The sequence below is a fragment of the Ranitomeya variabilis genome, chromosome 7, assembly GCF_051348905.1.
Source record: "Ranitomeya variabilis isolate aRanVar5 chromosome 7, aRanVar5.hap1, whole genome shotgun sequence".
Classification (NCBI taxonomy): domain Eukaryota; kingdom Metazoa; phylum Chordata; class Amphibia; order Anura; family Dendrobatidae; genus Ranitomeya; species Ranitomeya variabilis.
Genome location: NC_135238.1, coordinates 11,429,678 through 11,447,906, shown reverse-complemented (window position 1 = coordinate 11,447,906; position 18,229 = coordinate 11,429,678). Strand labels below are relative to the sequence as shown.

At 47.8% G+C, this 18,229-nt stretch overlaps 2 protein-coding genes across 3 annotated transcripts in view; one reads left to right on the top strand and one right to left on the bottom strand.

The window, feature by feature from the left end:
- Window positions 1-773: 773 nt before the first annotated feature.
- CLN3 (CLN3 lysosomal/endosomal transmembrane protein, battenin) lies at window positions 774-16,489 on the bottom strand. Of its 2 annotated transcripts, XM_077274037.1 has the most exons (16): window positions 16,355-16,489; window positions 13,920-14,045; window positions 12,145-12,220; window positions 11,962-12,052; window positions 10,671-10,721; window positions 10,494-10,573; window positions 9,421-9,506; window positions 9,246-9,318; window positions 4,561-4,704; window positions 4,247-4,368; window positions 4,110-4,156; window positions 3,954-4,022; window positions 3,818-3,873; window positions 2,838-2,931; window positions 2,608-2,754; window positions 774-2,519 (listed from the first exon to the last, which is right to left on the bottom strand). In XM_077274037.1, the coding sequence occupies exons 1-16, from the start codon at window positions 16,356-16,358 to the stop codon at window positions 2,400-2,402; spliced, it is 1,386 nt and encodes a 461-aa protein (XP_077130152.1). In that variant the 5' UTR covers window positions 16,359-16,489; the 3' UTR covers window positions 774-2,399. The 2 variants fall into 2 exon arrangements, with proteins under 2 accessions (XP_077130152.1, XP_077130153.1); XM_077274038.1 differs by lacking the exons at window positions 12,145-12,220; window positions 16,355-16,489 and having other exon boundaries at window positions 1,789-2,519; window positions 13,920-14,032.
- LOC143785288 (uncharacterized) overlaps window positions 16,380-18,229 on the top strand; it is a 24,249-nt gene continuing 22,399 nt past the window's right edge. The window contains exon 1 of the mRNA XM_077274035.1: window positions 16,380-16,513. Within this exon, the coding sequence (XP_077130150.1) occupies window positions 16,457-16,513 (57 nt within the window). The 5' untranslated portion in view covers window positions 16,380-16,456. The remainder of the gene's footprint in view (window positions 16,514-18,229) is intronic.

Sequence of the window (18,229 nt, the reverse complement as noted above, 5' to 3'; positions counted from 1 at the left end):
CCATGAGGATGGTCTGAGTGCCCGACGTCCATAAGTGGGTGTTGTTTACAGCCCAACACCGTGCAGGACGCTTGGCATTTGCCACAGAACACCAAGATTGGCAGATTCAACACTGGCGCCCTGTGCTGTTCATGGAGAGCAGGTTCACACTGAGCAGATGTGACAGACGTGAGAGTGTGGAGAAGCCATGGAGAGCGATCTGCTGCCTGCAACATCCTTCAGCATGACCGGTTTGGCAGTGGGTCAGTAATGGTGTGGGGTGGCATTTCTTTGGAGGGCCGCACAGCCCTCCATGTGCTCGCCAGAGGTAGCCTGACTGCCATTAGGTACCGAGATGAGATCCTCAGACCCCTTGTGAGACCATATGCTGGTGCGGTTGGCCCTGGGTTCCTCCTAATGCAGGACAATGTCAGACCTCATGTGGCTGGAGTGTGCCATCAGTTCCTGCAAGATGAAGGCATTGAAGCTATGGACTGGCCCGCCCGTTCCCCAAACCTGAATCCGATTGGTCACACCTGGGACATAATGTCACGTTGTACCAGACTGTCCAGGAGTTGGTGGATGCTTTAGTCCAGGTCTGGGAGGAGATCCCTCAGCAGACCATCCGCCACCTCATCAGGAGCATGCCCAGGCATTGTAGGGAGGTCATACAGGCACGTGGAGGCCACACTCACTACTGAGCATCATTTCCTTGTCTTGAGGGATTTCCACTGAAGTTGGATCAGCCTGTAATTTGATTTTCCACTTTGATTTTGAGCATCATTCCAACTCCAGAGCTCCATGGGATATTAGTTGTGATTTACGTTGATAATTGTTAGGTTTTATTGTTCTGAACACATTCCACTATGCAATGAATAAAGATTTACAACAGGAATATTTCAGTGATGTAGGATGTGATGCCCCTTACACAAGCTATCACCACTTCGAAGGAAGACCAGCCTCATAGTGAATGGAGCAACAGGCGGGCAAACGCACTAGTGTGACCCCCTTCTGCCGCTCAGTGCACGTCCTCAGGGTTGGATCCCACCAATCAAGTGATCACCTGTCCTGTGGATTAGTGATAAATGGGGGATTTCTGTTGAAAGGTTAACTGCCCTCTTAAAATGCAATGCTGCTCATCGTGCCCCTGTAATGAATAATGGCCTTAGTGTCCCCTAAACTTTACAGTCAGGAGCCCAAACAAATGACATTTTCGAATTGTGGTGGTGGCGTGTACACGTAATGGGTAAACTGTAGTGCGCTGGGACTGTGGAGACGCTGTATAGTGAGGCACCTGGCATAAATTTTACAAGACCCATCATTATGGATATACAGAGAAGCGGTATCTTGCAGCGTACAACTACGGGATGGGAAAAGAGATACTGCCCAGCGAACGCCTACACGACGGGAAAAGTACCGCGCAGCGTACGCCAACAGGACAGAGGAAGCGGTACCGCGCAGATTACGCCTACGGGATGGGGAAGCGGTATCTCACAGTGCACAACTACGGGATGGGAAAAGGAGGTACCGCACAGCGTACGCCTACGAGACGGGGAAGCAGTACCGTGCAGATTAAGCCTACGGGACGGGGGAAGCAGTACCACACAGCGCACGCCTACAGGACGGGGGAAGCGGTACCGCGCAGATTAAGCCTACGGGACGGGGGAAGCGGTACCGCGCAGTGCATGCCTACAGGACGAGGGAAGCGGTATCGCGCAGATTAAGCCTACGGGACGGGGGAACACCCCCACCTGTTGATCATTTACAATACAGTACAGCAGTGTAATAATCATTTGGAGCTGATCCTTATGATTCTGCTAAAAGACGGAAAGTTTTTCATTTATTTAAATAGAGCACTAAAATGGTAAAGTTTAACAAAAAAAATTCCACGTGTTGGTGACACAAGGCTGGAAAAAAGACAAATCCAACATCTGAAGCCCGGGGAGGGCCGTGCTCGCCCCCCCGAGAACAGCAGCTATCCATCCACCGAGAATCTCCTGTGTTAGGAGCCGCTCAGCAGATACGGAGCGTGACCAGTAGGGGGCGCATCCCGCTCGATATTGACCGCTGGTTAGGCTGAAGAGTTTGCATATGATTGACGAGCCCTTTCCTGATGCCCTCGAGCTGATATAGATGAGGATTATTGGAAAGCCATTCATGAAAATCAGATTTAGAAAATATCACACAATAGACAAGAAAAGCGGTGCTGAGCAATGTCCGTACACCAAGAGCAGATCTGGGAAGCTGTGCTGTGCGGAGTGGATGTATATTCTCCAGACCCGTCCTTTGTACCATGCCACAATGCAGCTCTGACATAAGGCTGCAATATCAGTGTGTGGCGAAAGAAGGATCCTCCATCCCAGAATCCCTCACTTATCGCCTCCTGTTGGTACGGATCCAAGCAGTGCTGGATGGCAGAGTCATGACAGGCGACAAAAGTAGTTATGGACGGGTATGGCAATGGCTCCAGACAGAGATATTCCCAGGGTGTCAGACGCGCAGGCCACAGACATGGCAAATTCCTGGTCTTCCGGTTTACTCTGTGGGTGACATTAAAGGTGCAGATTACAGCAACATAACTAAACAGTCACAAAAATACAAAACAGCGCCATTCGCAGCCTCCATTACCTCAATAGCAATGTTGTTGAATGTGTTGACATAAGCAGCGCCCCCGAGCAGACCCTCAAATATGATAATCAGGAATATTCCTGGCAGCGTCAAACTCGGGAGGAATAAATATGCCACCCCCACGAGAAGAAAGATGGCGAGTCCACACTACAAGGATAAAAAAAAAAATCAATGACATTACTACAGACATATTAAAGACTTCTCTCCTGCTCTGGAGGATGAGGAGTTACCTGTAGACAAGCCAGGATCCAGATGTGTCGGATCTTAAAGCACTGGACTGACGATCGAGAAAGAAACACACCAGCCTGATACAGCATCTGGTACCTGAAAGGAAGGTTGATGGCAGTTAGTCCAGCTCCTGGGAGGGGGGGGGGGGGGCAGGACATGCTATTATGGGTATTATTGAACTGTCCAACTCACAATTTGTTTTTAGAGATAGGAACCGTGATGGGGTAATGTTTTAGCCCTTCCCAATTGTACCAATGGATCTTCAATGTTTGGGCACTGATTAGTAATAATCCATAAAGCTGCTGATCTTTGGGAGAGGCACAATCCAGCACCAATAAGATAACCCACTCTCCCCATAAACAATTTTTACAGGCCTCATGTCGAGCCCCATCACGGTTCCAAATTTTAGAAATGGAAATCAAAGCATATGTGACTGGAGAATTCACAATTGATGGTAGTTATGGATTTTTTTTCTGTTTATAAGAATGTAACAGAAATATTTCACACTTTTTTCACTGTAAACAATTAAATGGCTCCATCTAAAGGTACCTTCACACGAAACGACTTTACAACGAGAACGACAACGATCCGTGACGTTGCAGCGTCCTGGATAGCGATATCGTTGTGTTTGACACGCAGCAGCGATCTGGATCCTGCTGTGATATCGCTGGTCGTTGATTAAAGTTCAGAACTTTATTTGGTCGTCAGATCGGCGTGTATCGTCGTGTTTGACAGCAAAAGCAACGATGCCAGCAATGTTAAACATGGAGCTAACGACCTGTGAGAACGATAAGTGCGTCACCGCTACGTCACAGGATCGCTCCTGCATCGTTCTGGAGCTGCTGTGTTTGACATCTCTACAGCGATGTAAACAGCGACGCTTCAGCGATCGGATCGTTATCGTTCTCGTTGTAAAGTCGTTTCGTGTGAAGGTACCTTTAGACTCCAGAATACCTCCTAATAGACATCATTTGGCCCTTACCATCGGTATTGCATCGAGTGGCTCATCTTGATGTTCGGAAAATAGATTAACTCATACTGCAAGAAAGAGAAAGAAGCTAATAAAAGACCACCCACCCCCACAAAAGATCAATACCCTGTCATACGTTCACACTTACCAGACCCTGGTTTATAAAATATTCTGCAAAGTAGACAAGCGACAAGGGAAGCATGTACTTCAACAGTGACTGTATGAAGGAAAACAAGGACAGGGGTTACATGACGAGAGGATACAGCAGTGGTCACAGTGTATATAAAATATTGTATTTCCTGACCCTAACTATCTTCCACTTATCCACCATTGTCCGATGAGAGCTCGTCCCTTTAAGAAATGGATAAACAAAGATGCAAATTAAGATTACATAATTCACATTACTACCGCTCCTGTCCAGGAGGTGACTTACTCCATTACCTGAGACTCGAGGTGATGGTCCATCTAATAGGGGACGCTCGTCAGACCGGTCCGCTGAAATATAACTGGCGGGGAACTTCCATCGTGGGAGCGAGGATGGCGGGACCAGGAGGACAAAATAACTAAGAAGAAACAGGAAAACAATGGACACCTTCAAGATATCTAGAATTCTGCGCTATTAGTGGTTAGAGAATTAGTGAGAGACTTAAATCAATTACTAATTAGTAACATTGTGGAAGAGTGGACAGCAAGAATAATAACCACATGTATGTTCTCTCAGTCATCAGTGCCATCATCATCTCCCTCCACCTCACCTTATCAAGAGCAGAGCTGGAATAATAAGCATCACAAGCAGGGAGGACCGGGGAGAAAGCCCAGCCGCAGTGAGGCCCAGGTAGGAGAGCGCACCCAGGATCCCTGCACCACCAGTGCCACTGGACCACCATGAGACCACATCACTAGAAAAAAAACACGCTATAATACTGCTGCCTATGTACAGGAATATAACTACTATAATACTGCTCCTATGTACAAGAATATAACTACTATAATACTGCTCCTATGTACAAGAATATAACTACTATAATACTGCTCCTATGTACAAGAATATAACTACTATAATACTGCCCCTATGTACAAGAATATAACTACTATAATACTGCCCCTATGTACAAGAATATAACTACTATAATACTGCCCCCTATCTACAAGAATATAACTACTATAATACTGCCCCTATGTACAAGAATATAACTACTATAATACTGCTCCTATGTACAAGAGTATAACTACTATAATACTGCTCCTATGTACAAGAATATAACTACTATAACACTGCCCCTATGTACAAGAGTATAACTACTATAATACTGCCCCTATGTACAAGAATATAACTACTATAATACTGCTCCATGTACAAGAATATAACTACTATAATACTGCTCCTATGTACAAGAGTATAACTACTATAATACTGCCCCTATGTACAAGAATATAACTACTGTAATACTGCCCCCTATGTACAAGAATATAACTACTATAATACTGCTCCCTATGTACAAGAATATAACTACTATAATACTGCTCCTATGTACAAGAATATAACTACTATAATACTGCTCCTATGTACAAGAATATAACTACTATACTACTGCTCCTATGTACAAGAGTATAACTACTATAATACTGCCCCTATGTACAAGAATATAACTACTGTAATACTGCCCCCTATGTACAAGAATATAACTACTATAATACTGCTCCTATGTACAAGAATATAACTACTATAATACTGCTCCTATGTACAAGAATATAACTACTGTAATACTGCCCCCTATGCACAGGAATATAACTACTATAATACTGCCCCTATGTACAAGAGTACAACTACTATAATACTGCCCCTATGTACAAGAATATAACTACTATAATACTGCCCCTATGTACAAGAATATAACTACTATAATACTGCCCCTATGTACAAGAATATAACTACTATAATACTGCTCCTATGTACAAGAATATAACCACTATAATACTGCTCCTATGTACAAGAATATAACCACTATAATACTGCTCCTATGTACAAGAATATAACTACTATAATACTGCCCCTATGTACAAGAATATAACTACTATAATACTGCCCCTATGTACAAGAATATAATTACTATAATACTGCTCCTATATACAAGAATATAACTACTATAATACTGCTCCCTATGTACAAGAATATAACTACTATAATACTGTCCCTATGTACAAGAATATAACTACTATAATACTGCCCCTATGTACAAGAATATAACTACTATAATACTGCTCCTATGTACAAGAATATAACTACTATAATACTGTCCCTATGTACAAGAATATAACTACTATAATACTGCTCCTATGTACAAGAATATAACTACTATAATACTGCCCCTATGTACAAGAATATAATTACTATAATACTGCTCCTATATACAAGAATATAACTACTATAATACTGCTCCCTATGTACAAGAATATAACTACTATAATACTGTCCCTATGTACAAGAATATAACTACTATAATACTGCCCCTATGTACAAGAATATAACTACTATAAGGCTACGTTCACACGATCAGGATTTCCATCCTTTTTTTTTCCTGCCCGTTTTTGGAAAACGGCAGCTAAATTCCGCAGTGAATTTGAGCTGCGTTTTCTGATCCTTTTTCTTCAGCGTTTTCCACTGCGGGTTTCCAATAGCAGTTTCCTATTGGAGCTGCTGGAAAACCGGTGCGGAATCCGCTGAAAGAATTGACATGCTACTTCTTTTTTCCGCTGGAAAATCCGCGCGGATTTTCCAGCGGAAAAACGGATCGTTAGCACAGCGGTTTTGGTTTTCCATTGGGTTACATTGTACTGTAACCAACATGGAAAACTGATCCGGATCCGCAGCTGAAAATCCGCTACGGATCCGGATCAAAATCCGGATCGTGTGAACGTAGCCTAATACTGTCCCTATGTACAAGAATATAACTACTATAATACTGCTCCTATGTACAAGAATATAACTACTATAATACTGCTCCCTATGTACAAGAATATAACTACTATAATACTGTCCCTATGTACAAGAATATAACTACTATAATACTGCTCCTATGTACAAGAATATAACTACTATAATACTGCTCCTATGTACAAGAATATAACTACTATAATACTGCCCCTATGTACAAGAATATAACTACTATAATACTGCCCCTATGTACAAGAATATAACTACTATAATACTGTCCCTATGTACAAGAATATAACTACTATAATACTGCTCCTATGTACAAGAATATAACTACTATAATACTGCTCCTATGTACAAGAATATAACTACTATAATACTGCCCCTATGTACAAGAATATAACTACTATAATACTGCTTCTATGTACAAGAATATAACTACTATAATACTGCTCATATGTACAGGAATATAATTACTATAATACTGCTCCTATGTACAAGAATATAACTACTATAATACTGCTCCTATGTACAAGAATATAACTACTATAATACTGCTCCTATGTACAAGAATATAACTACTATAATACTGCTCCCTATGTACAAGAATATAACTACTATAATACTGCCCCTATGTACAAGAATATAACTACTATAATACTGCTCCTATGTACAAGAATATAACTACTATAATACTGCTCCTATGTACAAGAATATAACTACTATAATACTGCCCCTATGTACAAGAATATAACTACTATAATACTGCCCCTATGTACAAGAATATAACTACTATAATACTGTCCCTATGTACAAGAATATAACTACTATAATACTGCTCCTATGTACAAGAATATAACTACTATAATACTGCTCCTATGTACAAGAATATAACTACTATAATACTGCCCCTATGTACAAGAATATAACTACTATAATACTGCTCCTATGTACAAGAATATAACTACTATAATACTGCTCCTATGTACAGGAATATAATTACTATAATACTGCTCCTATGTACAAGAATATAACTACTATAATACTGCTCCTATGTACAAGAATATAACTACTATAATACTGCTCCTATGTACAAGAATATAACTACTATAATACTGCCCCTATGTACAAGAATATAACTACTATAATACTGCCCCTATGTACAAGAATATAACTACTATAATACTGTCCCTATGTACAAGAATATAACTACTATAATACTGCTCCTATGTACAAGAATATAACTACTATAATACTGCTCCCTATGTACAAGAATATAACTACTATAATACTGTCCCTATGTACAAGAATATAACTACTATAATACTGCTCCTATGTACAAGAATATAACTACTATAATACTGCTCCTATGTACAAGAATATAACTACTATAATACTGCCCCTATGTACAAGAATATAACTACTATAATACTGCCCCTATGTACAAGAATATAACTACTATAATACTGTCCCTATGTACAAGAATATAACTACTATAATACTGCTCCTATGTACAAGAATATAACTACTATAATACTGCTCCCTATGTACAAGAATATAACTACTATAATACTGTCCCTATGTACAAGAATATAACTACTATAATACTGCTCCTATGTACAAGAATATAACTACTATAATACTGCTCCTATGTACAAGAATATAACTACTATAATACTGCCCCTATGTACAAGAATATAACTACTATAATACTGCTTCTATGTACAAGAATATAACTACTATAATACTGCTCCTATGTACAGGAATATAATTACTATAATACTGCTCCTATGTACAGGAATATAATTACTATAATACTGCTCCTATGTACAAGAATATAACTACTATATTACTGCCCCTATGTACAAGAATATAACTACTATAATACTGCTCCTATGTACAGGAATATAATTACTATAATACTGCTCCTATGTACAGGAATATAATTACTATAATACTGCTCCTATGTACAAGAATATAACTACTATAATACTGTCCCTATGTACAAGAATATAACTACTATAATACTGCTCCTATGTACAGGAATATAATTACTATAATACTGCCCCCTATGTACAAGAATATAACTACTATAATACTGCTCCTATGTACAAGAATATAACTACTATAATACTGCTCCATGTACAAGAATATAACTACTATAATACTGCTCCCTATGTACAAGAATATAACTACTATAATACTGCTCCTATGTACAAGAATATAACTACTATAATACTGCTCCTATGTACAGGAATATAATTACTATAATACTGCCCCTATGTACAAGAATATAACTACTATAATACTGCTCCTATGTACAAGAATATATCTACTATAATACTGCCCCTATGTACAAGAATATAACTACTATAATACTGCTCCTATGTACAAGAATATAACTACTATAATACTGCTCCTATGTACAGGAATATAATTACTATAATACTGCCCCTATGTACAGGAATATAACTGCTATAATACTGCTCTTTATGTTGATGTTACCTGTTAAAGAAGGCTGTGAGACTGAGGAAAGTGATTTCTCCCACTCCTGACGAGATACTGGCGAATACGACCCCTGGAGACAGAAGATCGTGATTAGATTCGATAAGATCCAGACTTTATATCTGATTATTTTATCCGTCATTACATTGTTGTCATAAACAAATTCAGATCTCACCGAGGAGACTGATGGCGACTTGTGTGGCGAACGACACGATCAGGAAGCTGGCGGCGGCCGTGACGATGCACAGAGACACCCTGTAACTGAATCATAAGAAGAACAGAGGACCGGGAAACCACAGAAGAGACGGCACAGCAGAGGACATGGAGATCACAGAAGAGACAGCACAGGACAGGGAGATCACAGAAGAGACAGCACAGGACAGGGAGATCACAGAAGAGACAGCACAGGACAGGGAGATCACAGAAGAGACAGCACAGGACAGGGAGATCACAGAAGAGACAGCACAGGACAGGGAGATCACAGAAGAGACAGCACAGGACAGGGAGATCACAGAAGAGACAGCACAGGACAGGGAGATCACAGAAGAGACAGCACAGCAGAGGACAGGGAGATCACAGAAGAGACGGCACAGCAGAGGACAGGGAGAACACAGAAGAGACGGCACAGCAGAGGACAGGGAGATCACAGAAGAGACAGCACAGCACAGGACAGGGAGATCACAGAAGAGACGGCACAGCAGAGGACAGGGAGAACACAGAAGAGACAGCACAGCAGAGGACAGGGAGATCACAGAAGAGACAGCACAGCAGAGGACAGGGAGATCACAGAAGAGACGGCACAGCAGAGGACAGGGAGATCACAGAAGAGACGGCACAGCAGAGGACAGGGAGATCACAGAAGAGACAGCACAGGACTGGGAGATCACAGAAGAGACAGCACAGCAGAGGGCAAGGAGATCACAGAAGAGACGGCACAGCACAGGACTGGGAGATCACAAAAGAGACAGCACAGCAGAGGACTGGGAGATCACAAAAGAGACAGCACAGGACTGGGAGATCACAAAAGAGACAGCACAGGACTGGGAGATCACAGAAGAAACAGCACAGGACAGGGAGATCACAAAAGAGACAGCACAGCACAGGACTGGGAGATCACAAAAAAAGAGACAGCACAGCAGAGGACTGGGAGATCACAAAAGAGACAGCACAGCAGAGGGCAAGGAGATCACAGAAGAGACAGCTATAGCCATCTACGGGGATGGAGGGGACATTGGGATTAACCCTTACTTGTAGGGGATCTGGTGGATGTAGAACGGAGCTGTGAACTTGATAATCAGGGTGGGCAGTATGTCGGCCAGGAGCACGGCCTGTAATACAGAGGGCGGTTATCAGCGGTCCTTACAGGGTTCTCTGCGGTCCCTGGAGCCCGGACCGGTGGAGTGCACGTCTATGGTGAATACTTACAGCGGTGGAGATCTCGTTGCAGTCGTATCGGCTGGAGTTCGTCACGTTGAGCTGGAAGAGAAAAGAGATGTGAAAGACGAGTGACCTGGAGCAGCAGCAGCAGCTCGCACCCCGGGCGCCGGCAGGTCAGCGCTGTGCTGCAGGTTCCAGGCTCTCTGCATCCACAAGCTTCACTTCTTCATATTAACCAATGTCACGAGCCGAGATAGAAGGAGAGACTGTACACAACGCACCCCCCGCCTCCTCCATGTCCCCCCTGCCTCCGTGTCCCCCCCTCCTCCGTGTCCCCCACCGCCTCCGTGTCCCCCACCGCCTCCGTGTCCCCCACCACCTCCTCCATGTCCCCCACCGCCTCCGTGTCCCCCACCGCCTCCTCCATGTCCCCCACCGCCTCCTCCATGTCCCCCACCGCCTCCGTGTCCCCCACCGCCTCCGTGTCCCCCCCGCCTCCCTGTCCCCCACCGCCTCCCTGTCCCTCACCGCCTCCGTGTCCCCCACCGCCTCCCTGTCCCTCACCGCCTCCGTGTCCCCCACCGCCTCCCTGTCCCCCACCGCCTCCCTGTCCCCCACCGCCTCCGTGTCCCCCCCGCCTCCCTGTCCCCCACCGCCTCCGTGTCCCCCACCGCCTCCCTGTCCCTCACCGCCTCCGTGTCCCCCACCTCCTCCGTGTCCCCCACCGCCTCCGTGTCCCCCACCGCCTCCGTGTCCCCCACCTCCTCCGTGTCCCCCACCGTCTCCGTGTCCCCCACCGTCTCCGTGTCCCCCACCTCCTCCGTGTCCCCCACCGTCTCCGTGTCCCCCACCGTCTCAGTGTCCCCCACCGTCTCAGTGTCCCCCACCTCCTCCGTGTCCCACACCTCCTCCGTGACCCCCACCTCCTCCGTGACCCCCACCTCCTCCGTGACCCCCACCTCCTCCGTGTCCCCCACCTCCTCCATGTCCCCCACCGTCTCAGTGTCCCCCACCGCCTCCCTGTCCCCCACCGCCTCCCTGTCCCCCACCTCCTCCCTGTCCCCCACCGCCTCCCTGTCCCCCACCGCCTCCCTGTCCCTCACCTCCTCCGTGTCCCCCACCGCCTCCGTGTCCTCCACCTCCTCCATGTCTCCCCCTACTCCGTGTCCCCCACCGCCTCCGTGTCCCCCACCGTCTCAGTGTCCCCCCACCGCCTCCGTGTCCCCCACCTCCTCCGTGTCCCCCACCTCCTCCGTGTCCCCCACCTCCTCCGTGTCCCCCACCTGTATTTAGATCGGCTGCAGCGGTCTCCCCGGACCTCTCTGTACGGATCACTCACAGTTGCCGTGTGATTGGTCTCCGTCCTCAGGATGTCGTGCGCCGCGCTCAGCATCACCACGTAGGCGAAGTTATTACACAGCCCGAGGAGCCTGAGAGCGAGAGACACAGGGGATTACTCCAGTCACAGCCAGAGCTGCATCCTCCGCACAGGACGGTCAGTGTGTGACCCCGAGCAGCGTACCAGAAGGCGGACAGGTTCCTCCAGGGAGAGCGGCTCTCGGCCCGGGGCGCGGGGGCTGCAGCGCCATCCTCCTCCTCTGTAACACAAAACACACAGGCGGTGACTGACCGCGGCTGCTGCAGAACCTCTTCACACGTTACAGTGAGACTAAGTGATGCTGGGACTTGTAGTGCCACCAGGGTCTATGGCAGATAGAATACTGGGACTTGTAGTACCACCAGGGTCTATAGCAGGTAGAACACTGGGACTTGTAGTGCCACCAGGGTCTATAGCAGGTAGAACACTGGGACTTGTAGTGCCACCAGGGTCTATAGCAGGTAGAACACTGGGACTTGTAGTGCCACCAGGGTCTATAGCAGGTAGAACACTGGGACTTGTAGTGCCACCAGGGTCTATAGCAGGTAGAACACTGGGACTTGTAGTGCCACCAGGGTCTATAGCAGGTAGAACACTGGGACTTGTAGTACCACCAGGGTCTATAGCAGGTAGAACACTGGGACTTGTAGTACCACCAGGGTCTATAGCAGGTAGAACACTGGGACTTGTAGTACCACCAGGGTCTATGGCAGGTAGAATACTGGGACTTGTAGTACCACCAGGGTCTATAGCAGGTAGAACACTGGGACTTGTAGTACCACCAGGGTCTATGGCAGGTAGAATACTGGGACTTGTAGTACCACCAGGGTCTATAGCAGGTAGAACACTGGGACTTGTAGTACCACCAGGGTCTATGGCAGGTAGAATACTGGGACTTGTAGTACCACCAGGGTCTATAGCAGGTAGAACACTGGGACTTGTAGTACCACCAGGGTCTATGGCAGGTAGAATACTGGGACTTGTAGTACCACCAGGGTCTATAGCAGGTAGAACACTGGGACTTGTAGTGCCACCAGGGTCTATAGCAGGTAGAACACTGGGACTTGTAGTGCCACCAGGGTCTATAGCAGGTAGAACACTGGGACTTGTAGTGCCACCAGGGTCTATAGCAGGTAGAACACTGGGACTTGTAGTGCCACCAGGGTCTATAGCAGGTAGAACACTGGGACTTGTAGTGCCACCAGGGTCTATAGCAGGTAGAACACTGGGACTTGTAGTACCACCAGGGTCTATAGCAGGTAGAACACTGGGACTTGTAGTACCACCAGGGTCTATAGCAGGTAGAACACTGGGACTTGTAGTGCCACCAGGGTCTATAGCAGGTAGAACACTGGGACTTGTAGTACCACCAGGGTCTATAGCAGGTAGAACACTGGGACTTGTAGTACCACCAGGGTCTATAGCAGGTAGAACACTGGGACTTGTAGTACCACCAGGGTCTATAGCAGGTAGAACACTGGGACTTGTAGTACCACCAGGGTCTATGGCAGGTAGAATACTGGGACTTGTAGTACCACCAGGGTCTATAGCAGGTAGAACACTGGGACTTGTAGTACCACCAGGGTCTATGGCAGGTAGAATACTGGGACTTGTAGTACCACCAGGGTCTATAGCAGGTAGAACACTGGGACTTGTAGTACCACCAGGGTCTATGGCAGGTAGAATACTGGGACTTGTAGTACCACCAGGGTCTATAGCAGGTAGAACACTGGGACTTGTAGTACCACCAGGGTCTATGGCAGGTAGAATACTGGGACTTGTAGTACCACCAGGGTCTATAGCAGGTAGAACACTGGGACTTGTAGTGCCACCAGGGTCTATAGCAGGTAGAACACTGGGACTTGTAGTGCCACCAGGGTCTATAGCAGGTAGAACACTGGGACTTGTAGTCCTCTCACCTTCCCAGTCAGAGTCGGAGCTGCCCCCGACCACCCTCCGCTCCATCTGTGACCCCAGCGCCGGCTCCACAGCTTCCTGCATCCACAGGACTTCCTGCTCCTCTGGCCACGCCTCCTCCCTAGTTACTGTAACCAAGCACAGGAAGCCTTAAAGGGACCATCACCATAAAAATAGCCATAGTGATTAAAGGGATCACAGTTATATTTTAGTTTTCTCATCACTGGAGCTGAGGGTCCAAGGCCGCCCCCTGATAACAGCCCATAGTTATTATTATTATTATCCTCCACCATCTGTAGAGGGGGCACAATGCAGTCAGGGGGTAACGTCCTCCTGGAATCACCAAACCCAGACTCCTCCATCAGTCGCAGATAGAGAAGTGCGATCCATCACTGCACAGGACACGTCTCCTCCAGAGTCCAGCGGTGGTGGCTTTACACCACTCCATCCGACGCTCGGCATTGTGCTTGGTGATGTACGGCTGTGTGTAGCTGCTCGGCACGTCTCCTCCAGCGGTGGCGGCCTTACACCACTCCATCCCACGCTCGGCATTGTGCTTGGTGATGTATGGCTGCGTGTAGCTGCTCGGCACGTCTCCTCCAGTGGTGGCGGCTTTACACCACTCCATCCGACGCTCGGCATTGTGCTTGGTGATGTACGGTTGCGTGTAGCTGCTCGGCACGTCTCCTCCAGTGGTGGCGGCTTTACACCACTCCATCCGACGCTCGGCATTGTGCTTGGTGATGTACGGCTGTGTGTAGCTGCTCGGCACGTCTCCTCCAGCGGTGGCGGCCTTACACCACTCCATCCCACGCTCGGCATTGTGCTTGGTGATGTACGGCTGTGTGTAGCTGCTCGGCACGTCTCCTCCAGTGGTGGCGGCTTTACACCACTCCATCCGACGCTCGGCATTGTGCTTGGTGATGTACGGCTGTGTGTAGCTGCTCGGCACGTCTCCTCCAGTGGTGGCAGCTTTACACCACTCCATCCGACGCTCGGCATTGTGCTTGGTGATGTACGGCTGTGTGTAGCTGCTCGGCACGTCTCCTCCAGCGGTGGCGGCCTTACACAACTCCATCCGACGCTCGGCATTGTGCTTGGTGATGTACGGCTGTGTGTAGCTGCTCGGCACGTCTCCTCCAGTGGTGGCAGCTTTACACCACTCCATCCGACGCTCGGCATTGTGCTTGGTGATGTATGGCTGAATGCAGCTGCTCGGCACGTCTCCTCCAGTGGTGGCAGCTTTACACCACTCCATCCGACACTCGGCATTGTGCTTGGTGATGTACGGCTGCGTGTAGCTGCTCAGCACGTCTCCTCCAGTGGTGGCGGCTTTACACCACTCCATCCGACGCTCGGCATTGTGCTTGGTGATGTACGGCTGCACGCAGCTGCTCGGTACGTCTCCTCCAGTGGTGGCGGCTTTACACCACCCCATCCAACGCTCGGCATTGTGCTTGGTGATGTACAGCTGCGTGCAGCTGCTCGGCACGTCTCCTCCGGTGGTGGCAGCTTTACACCACCCCATCCAACGCTCGGCATTGTGCTTGGTGATGTACAGCTGCGTGCAGCTGCTCGGCACATCTCCTCCACTGGTGGCGGCTTTACACCACCCCATCCAACGCTCGGCATTGTGCTTGGTGATGTACAGCTGTGTGCAGCTGCTCGGCACGTCTCCTCCAGTGGTGGCGGCTTTACACCACTCCATCCGACGCTCGGCATTGTGCTTGGTGATGTACGGCTGCATGCAGCTGCTCGGCCATGAAGCTCCCGGCGGGGGCACTGTGTTTGTACCAGAGGAGGTCTGGACCCTGCAGTTAAGGGGTCAGCAGCGCGGTGGTGGCTTCTGCCCTCAGTGCCCCCCGCTCTGTAATGTTATGGGGTCTCGAGGCTGAGCTGCTGCGGCTCCTTCCTTTTCAGGACTACAACCCCCATCTGGGCCCTTATCTCCCGGCTGCAGTGCATTGTGGGACGTGTTGTCGCCTCTGCTGTGCGGTCAGGGTGACATACACCACATCCTGTTACGACACACGCGGCGGCTGAAAACATCGAGTCCTCTGAGCAACAGCTGACCGGCGAGAATCATGGCGGCACCATGAACCGTTACATCCGCCGCCCAAAAATAGAGATTTTCCCATAAAAAGAAGGAGAACACCTGGGGGACAGAGGAAGCCATGGTGTCACAGAGCGGGGGGTCGCGTGCGGCCTTAGAGGGGCACGTTATTGTCAGACATTGGGGGTGGCGCGATGTAAGGGAGAAGTGCGGGAATCGTTTGTGATCTCTGCGGACAGAGGTGTAAAATACCGGAGAGGAGGAACGGCGCAGCGCGCAGCGGCAGCGTCCAGCCCCGGGAGCCGGTGTCTCCGGCAGTGAAGGGGTTAGGGGGACAGAAGGGGAAGTGGATATTGTACAAGGAGAAATGCGCTGCGCACTTACACATTGCTGCGGTTTTATGGCCACATCCCGCGACAAAGTCACATCAGACAGAAGCAGTCGTGTAGAGAGACGGCCGAGAGACCCTCCAAAGGTGACAGCAGCATGGAGTTCCTGCAGAGACATCTCCCCCGCGTGTACCAGGCCGTGCAGAACGCGCTGGTGAGATTTGTGGGGGAAGGAATTATGTGACGCACCTCTAGGGGTAATAATGTGATGCACCTCTGGAGGTAATAATGTGACGCTCCTCTGGGGAGGTAATAATGTGACGCACCTCTGGGGAGGTAATAATGTGACACACCTCTGGAGGTAATAATGTGACGCACTTCTGGAGGTAATAATGTGACGCTCCTCTGGGGAGGTAATAATGTGACGCACCTCTGGGGGTAATAATGTGACTCACCTCTGGGGGTAATAATGTGACTCACCTCTGGGGGTAATAATGTGATGCACCTCTGGAGGTAATAATGTGACGCACCTCTGGAGGTAATAATGTGACGCACCTCTGGAGGTAATAATGTGACGCACCTCTAGGGGTAATAATGTGACGCTCCTCTGGGGAGGTAATAATGTGACGCACCTCTGGAGGTAATAATGTGACGCACTTCTGGAGGTAATAATGTGACGCTCCTCTGGGGAGGTAATAATGTGACGCACCTCTGGGGGTAATAATGTGACTCACCTCTGGGGGTAATAATGTGACTCACCTCTGGGGGTAATAATGTGATGCACCTCTGGAGGTAATAATGTGACGCACCTCTGGAGGTAATAATGTGACGCACCTCTGGAGGTAATAATGTGACGCACCTCTAGGGGTAATAATGTGACGCTCCTCTGGGGAGGTAATAATGTGACGCACCTCTGGAGGTAATAATGTGACGCACCTCTGGAGGTAATAATGTGACGCACCTCTGGAGGTAATAATGTGACGCACCTCCAGGGGTAATAATGTGCTGCACCTCTGGAGGTAATAATGTGACGCACCTCTTGGGGTAATAATGTGACGCACCTCTTGGGGTAATAATGTGACGCACCTCTGGGGGTAATAATGTGACACACCTCTGGGGGTAATAATGTGACGCACCTCTAGGGGTAATAATGTGACACACCTCTGGGGGTAATAATGTGACGCACCTCTGGGGGTGATAATGTGACGCACCTCTGGAGGTAATAATGTGACGCACCTCTGGGGGTAATAATGTGATGCACCTCTGGGGGTAATAATGTGACGCACCTCTGGGGGTAATAATGTGACGCACCTCCGGAGGTAATAATGTGACGCACCTCTGAAGGTAATAATGTGACGCACCTCTGGAGGTAATAATGTGCTGCACCTCTGGGGGTAATAATGTGATGCACCTCCGGAGGTAATAATGTGACGCACCTCTGAAGGTAATAATGTGACGCACCTCTGGAGGTAATAATGTGCTGCACCTCTGGGGGTAATAATGTGACGCACCTCTGGGGGTAATAATGTGACGCACCTCTGGAGGTAATAATGTGACACACCTCTGGGGGTAATAATGTGACGCACCTCTGGAGGAAATAATGTGACGCACCTCCGGAGGTAATAATGTGACACACCTCTGGGGGTAATAATGTGACGCACCTCCGGAGGTAATAATGTGACGCAGCTCTGGGGAGTTAATAATGTGATGCACCTCTGGGGGTAATAATGTGACGCACCTCTGGGGGTAATAATGTGACGCAGCTCTGGGGAGGTAATAATGTGACGCACCTCTGGGGGTAATAATGTGACTCACCTCTGGAGGTAATAATGTGACGCAGCTCTGGGGAGTTAATAATGTGATGCACCTCTAGGGGTAATAATGTGACGCACCTCTGGAGGTAATAATGTGACGCAGCTCTGGGGAGGTA

Excerpts from the sequence above, each read along its gene's own strand:
- CLN3 (XM_077274037.1), bottom strand. Across the intron at positions 12,053-12,144 it reads AGGAACCTGTCCGCCTTCTG|GCTCCTCGGGCTGTGTAATA; the intron begins GTACGCTGCTCG and ends TCTCGCTCTCAG. Across the intron at positions 9,319-9,420 it reads AGTCGCCATCAGTCTCCTCG|GGGTCGTATTCGCCAGTATC; the intron begins GTGAGATCTGAA and ends TTCTGTCTCCAG.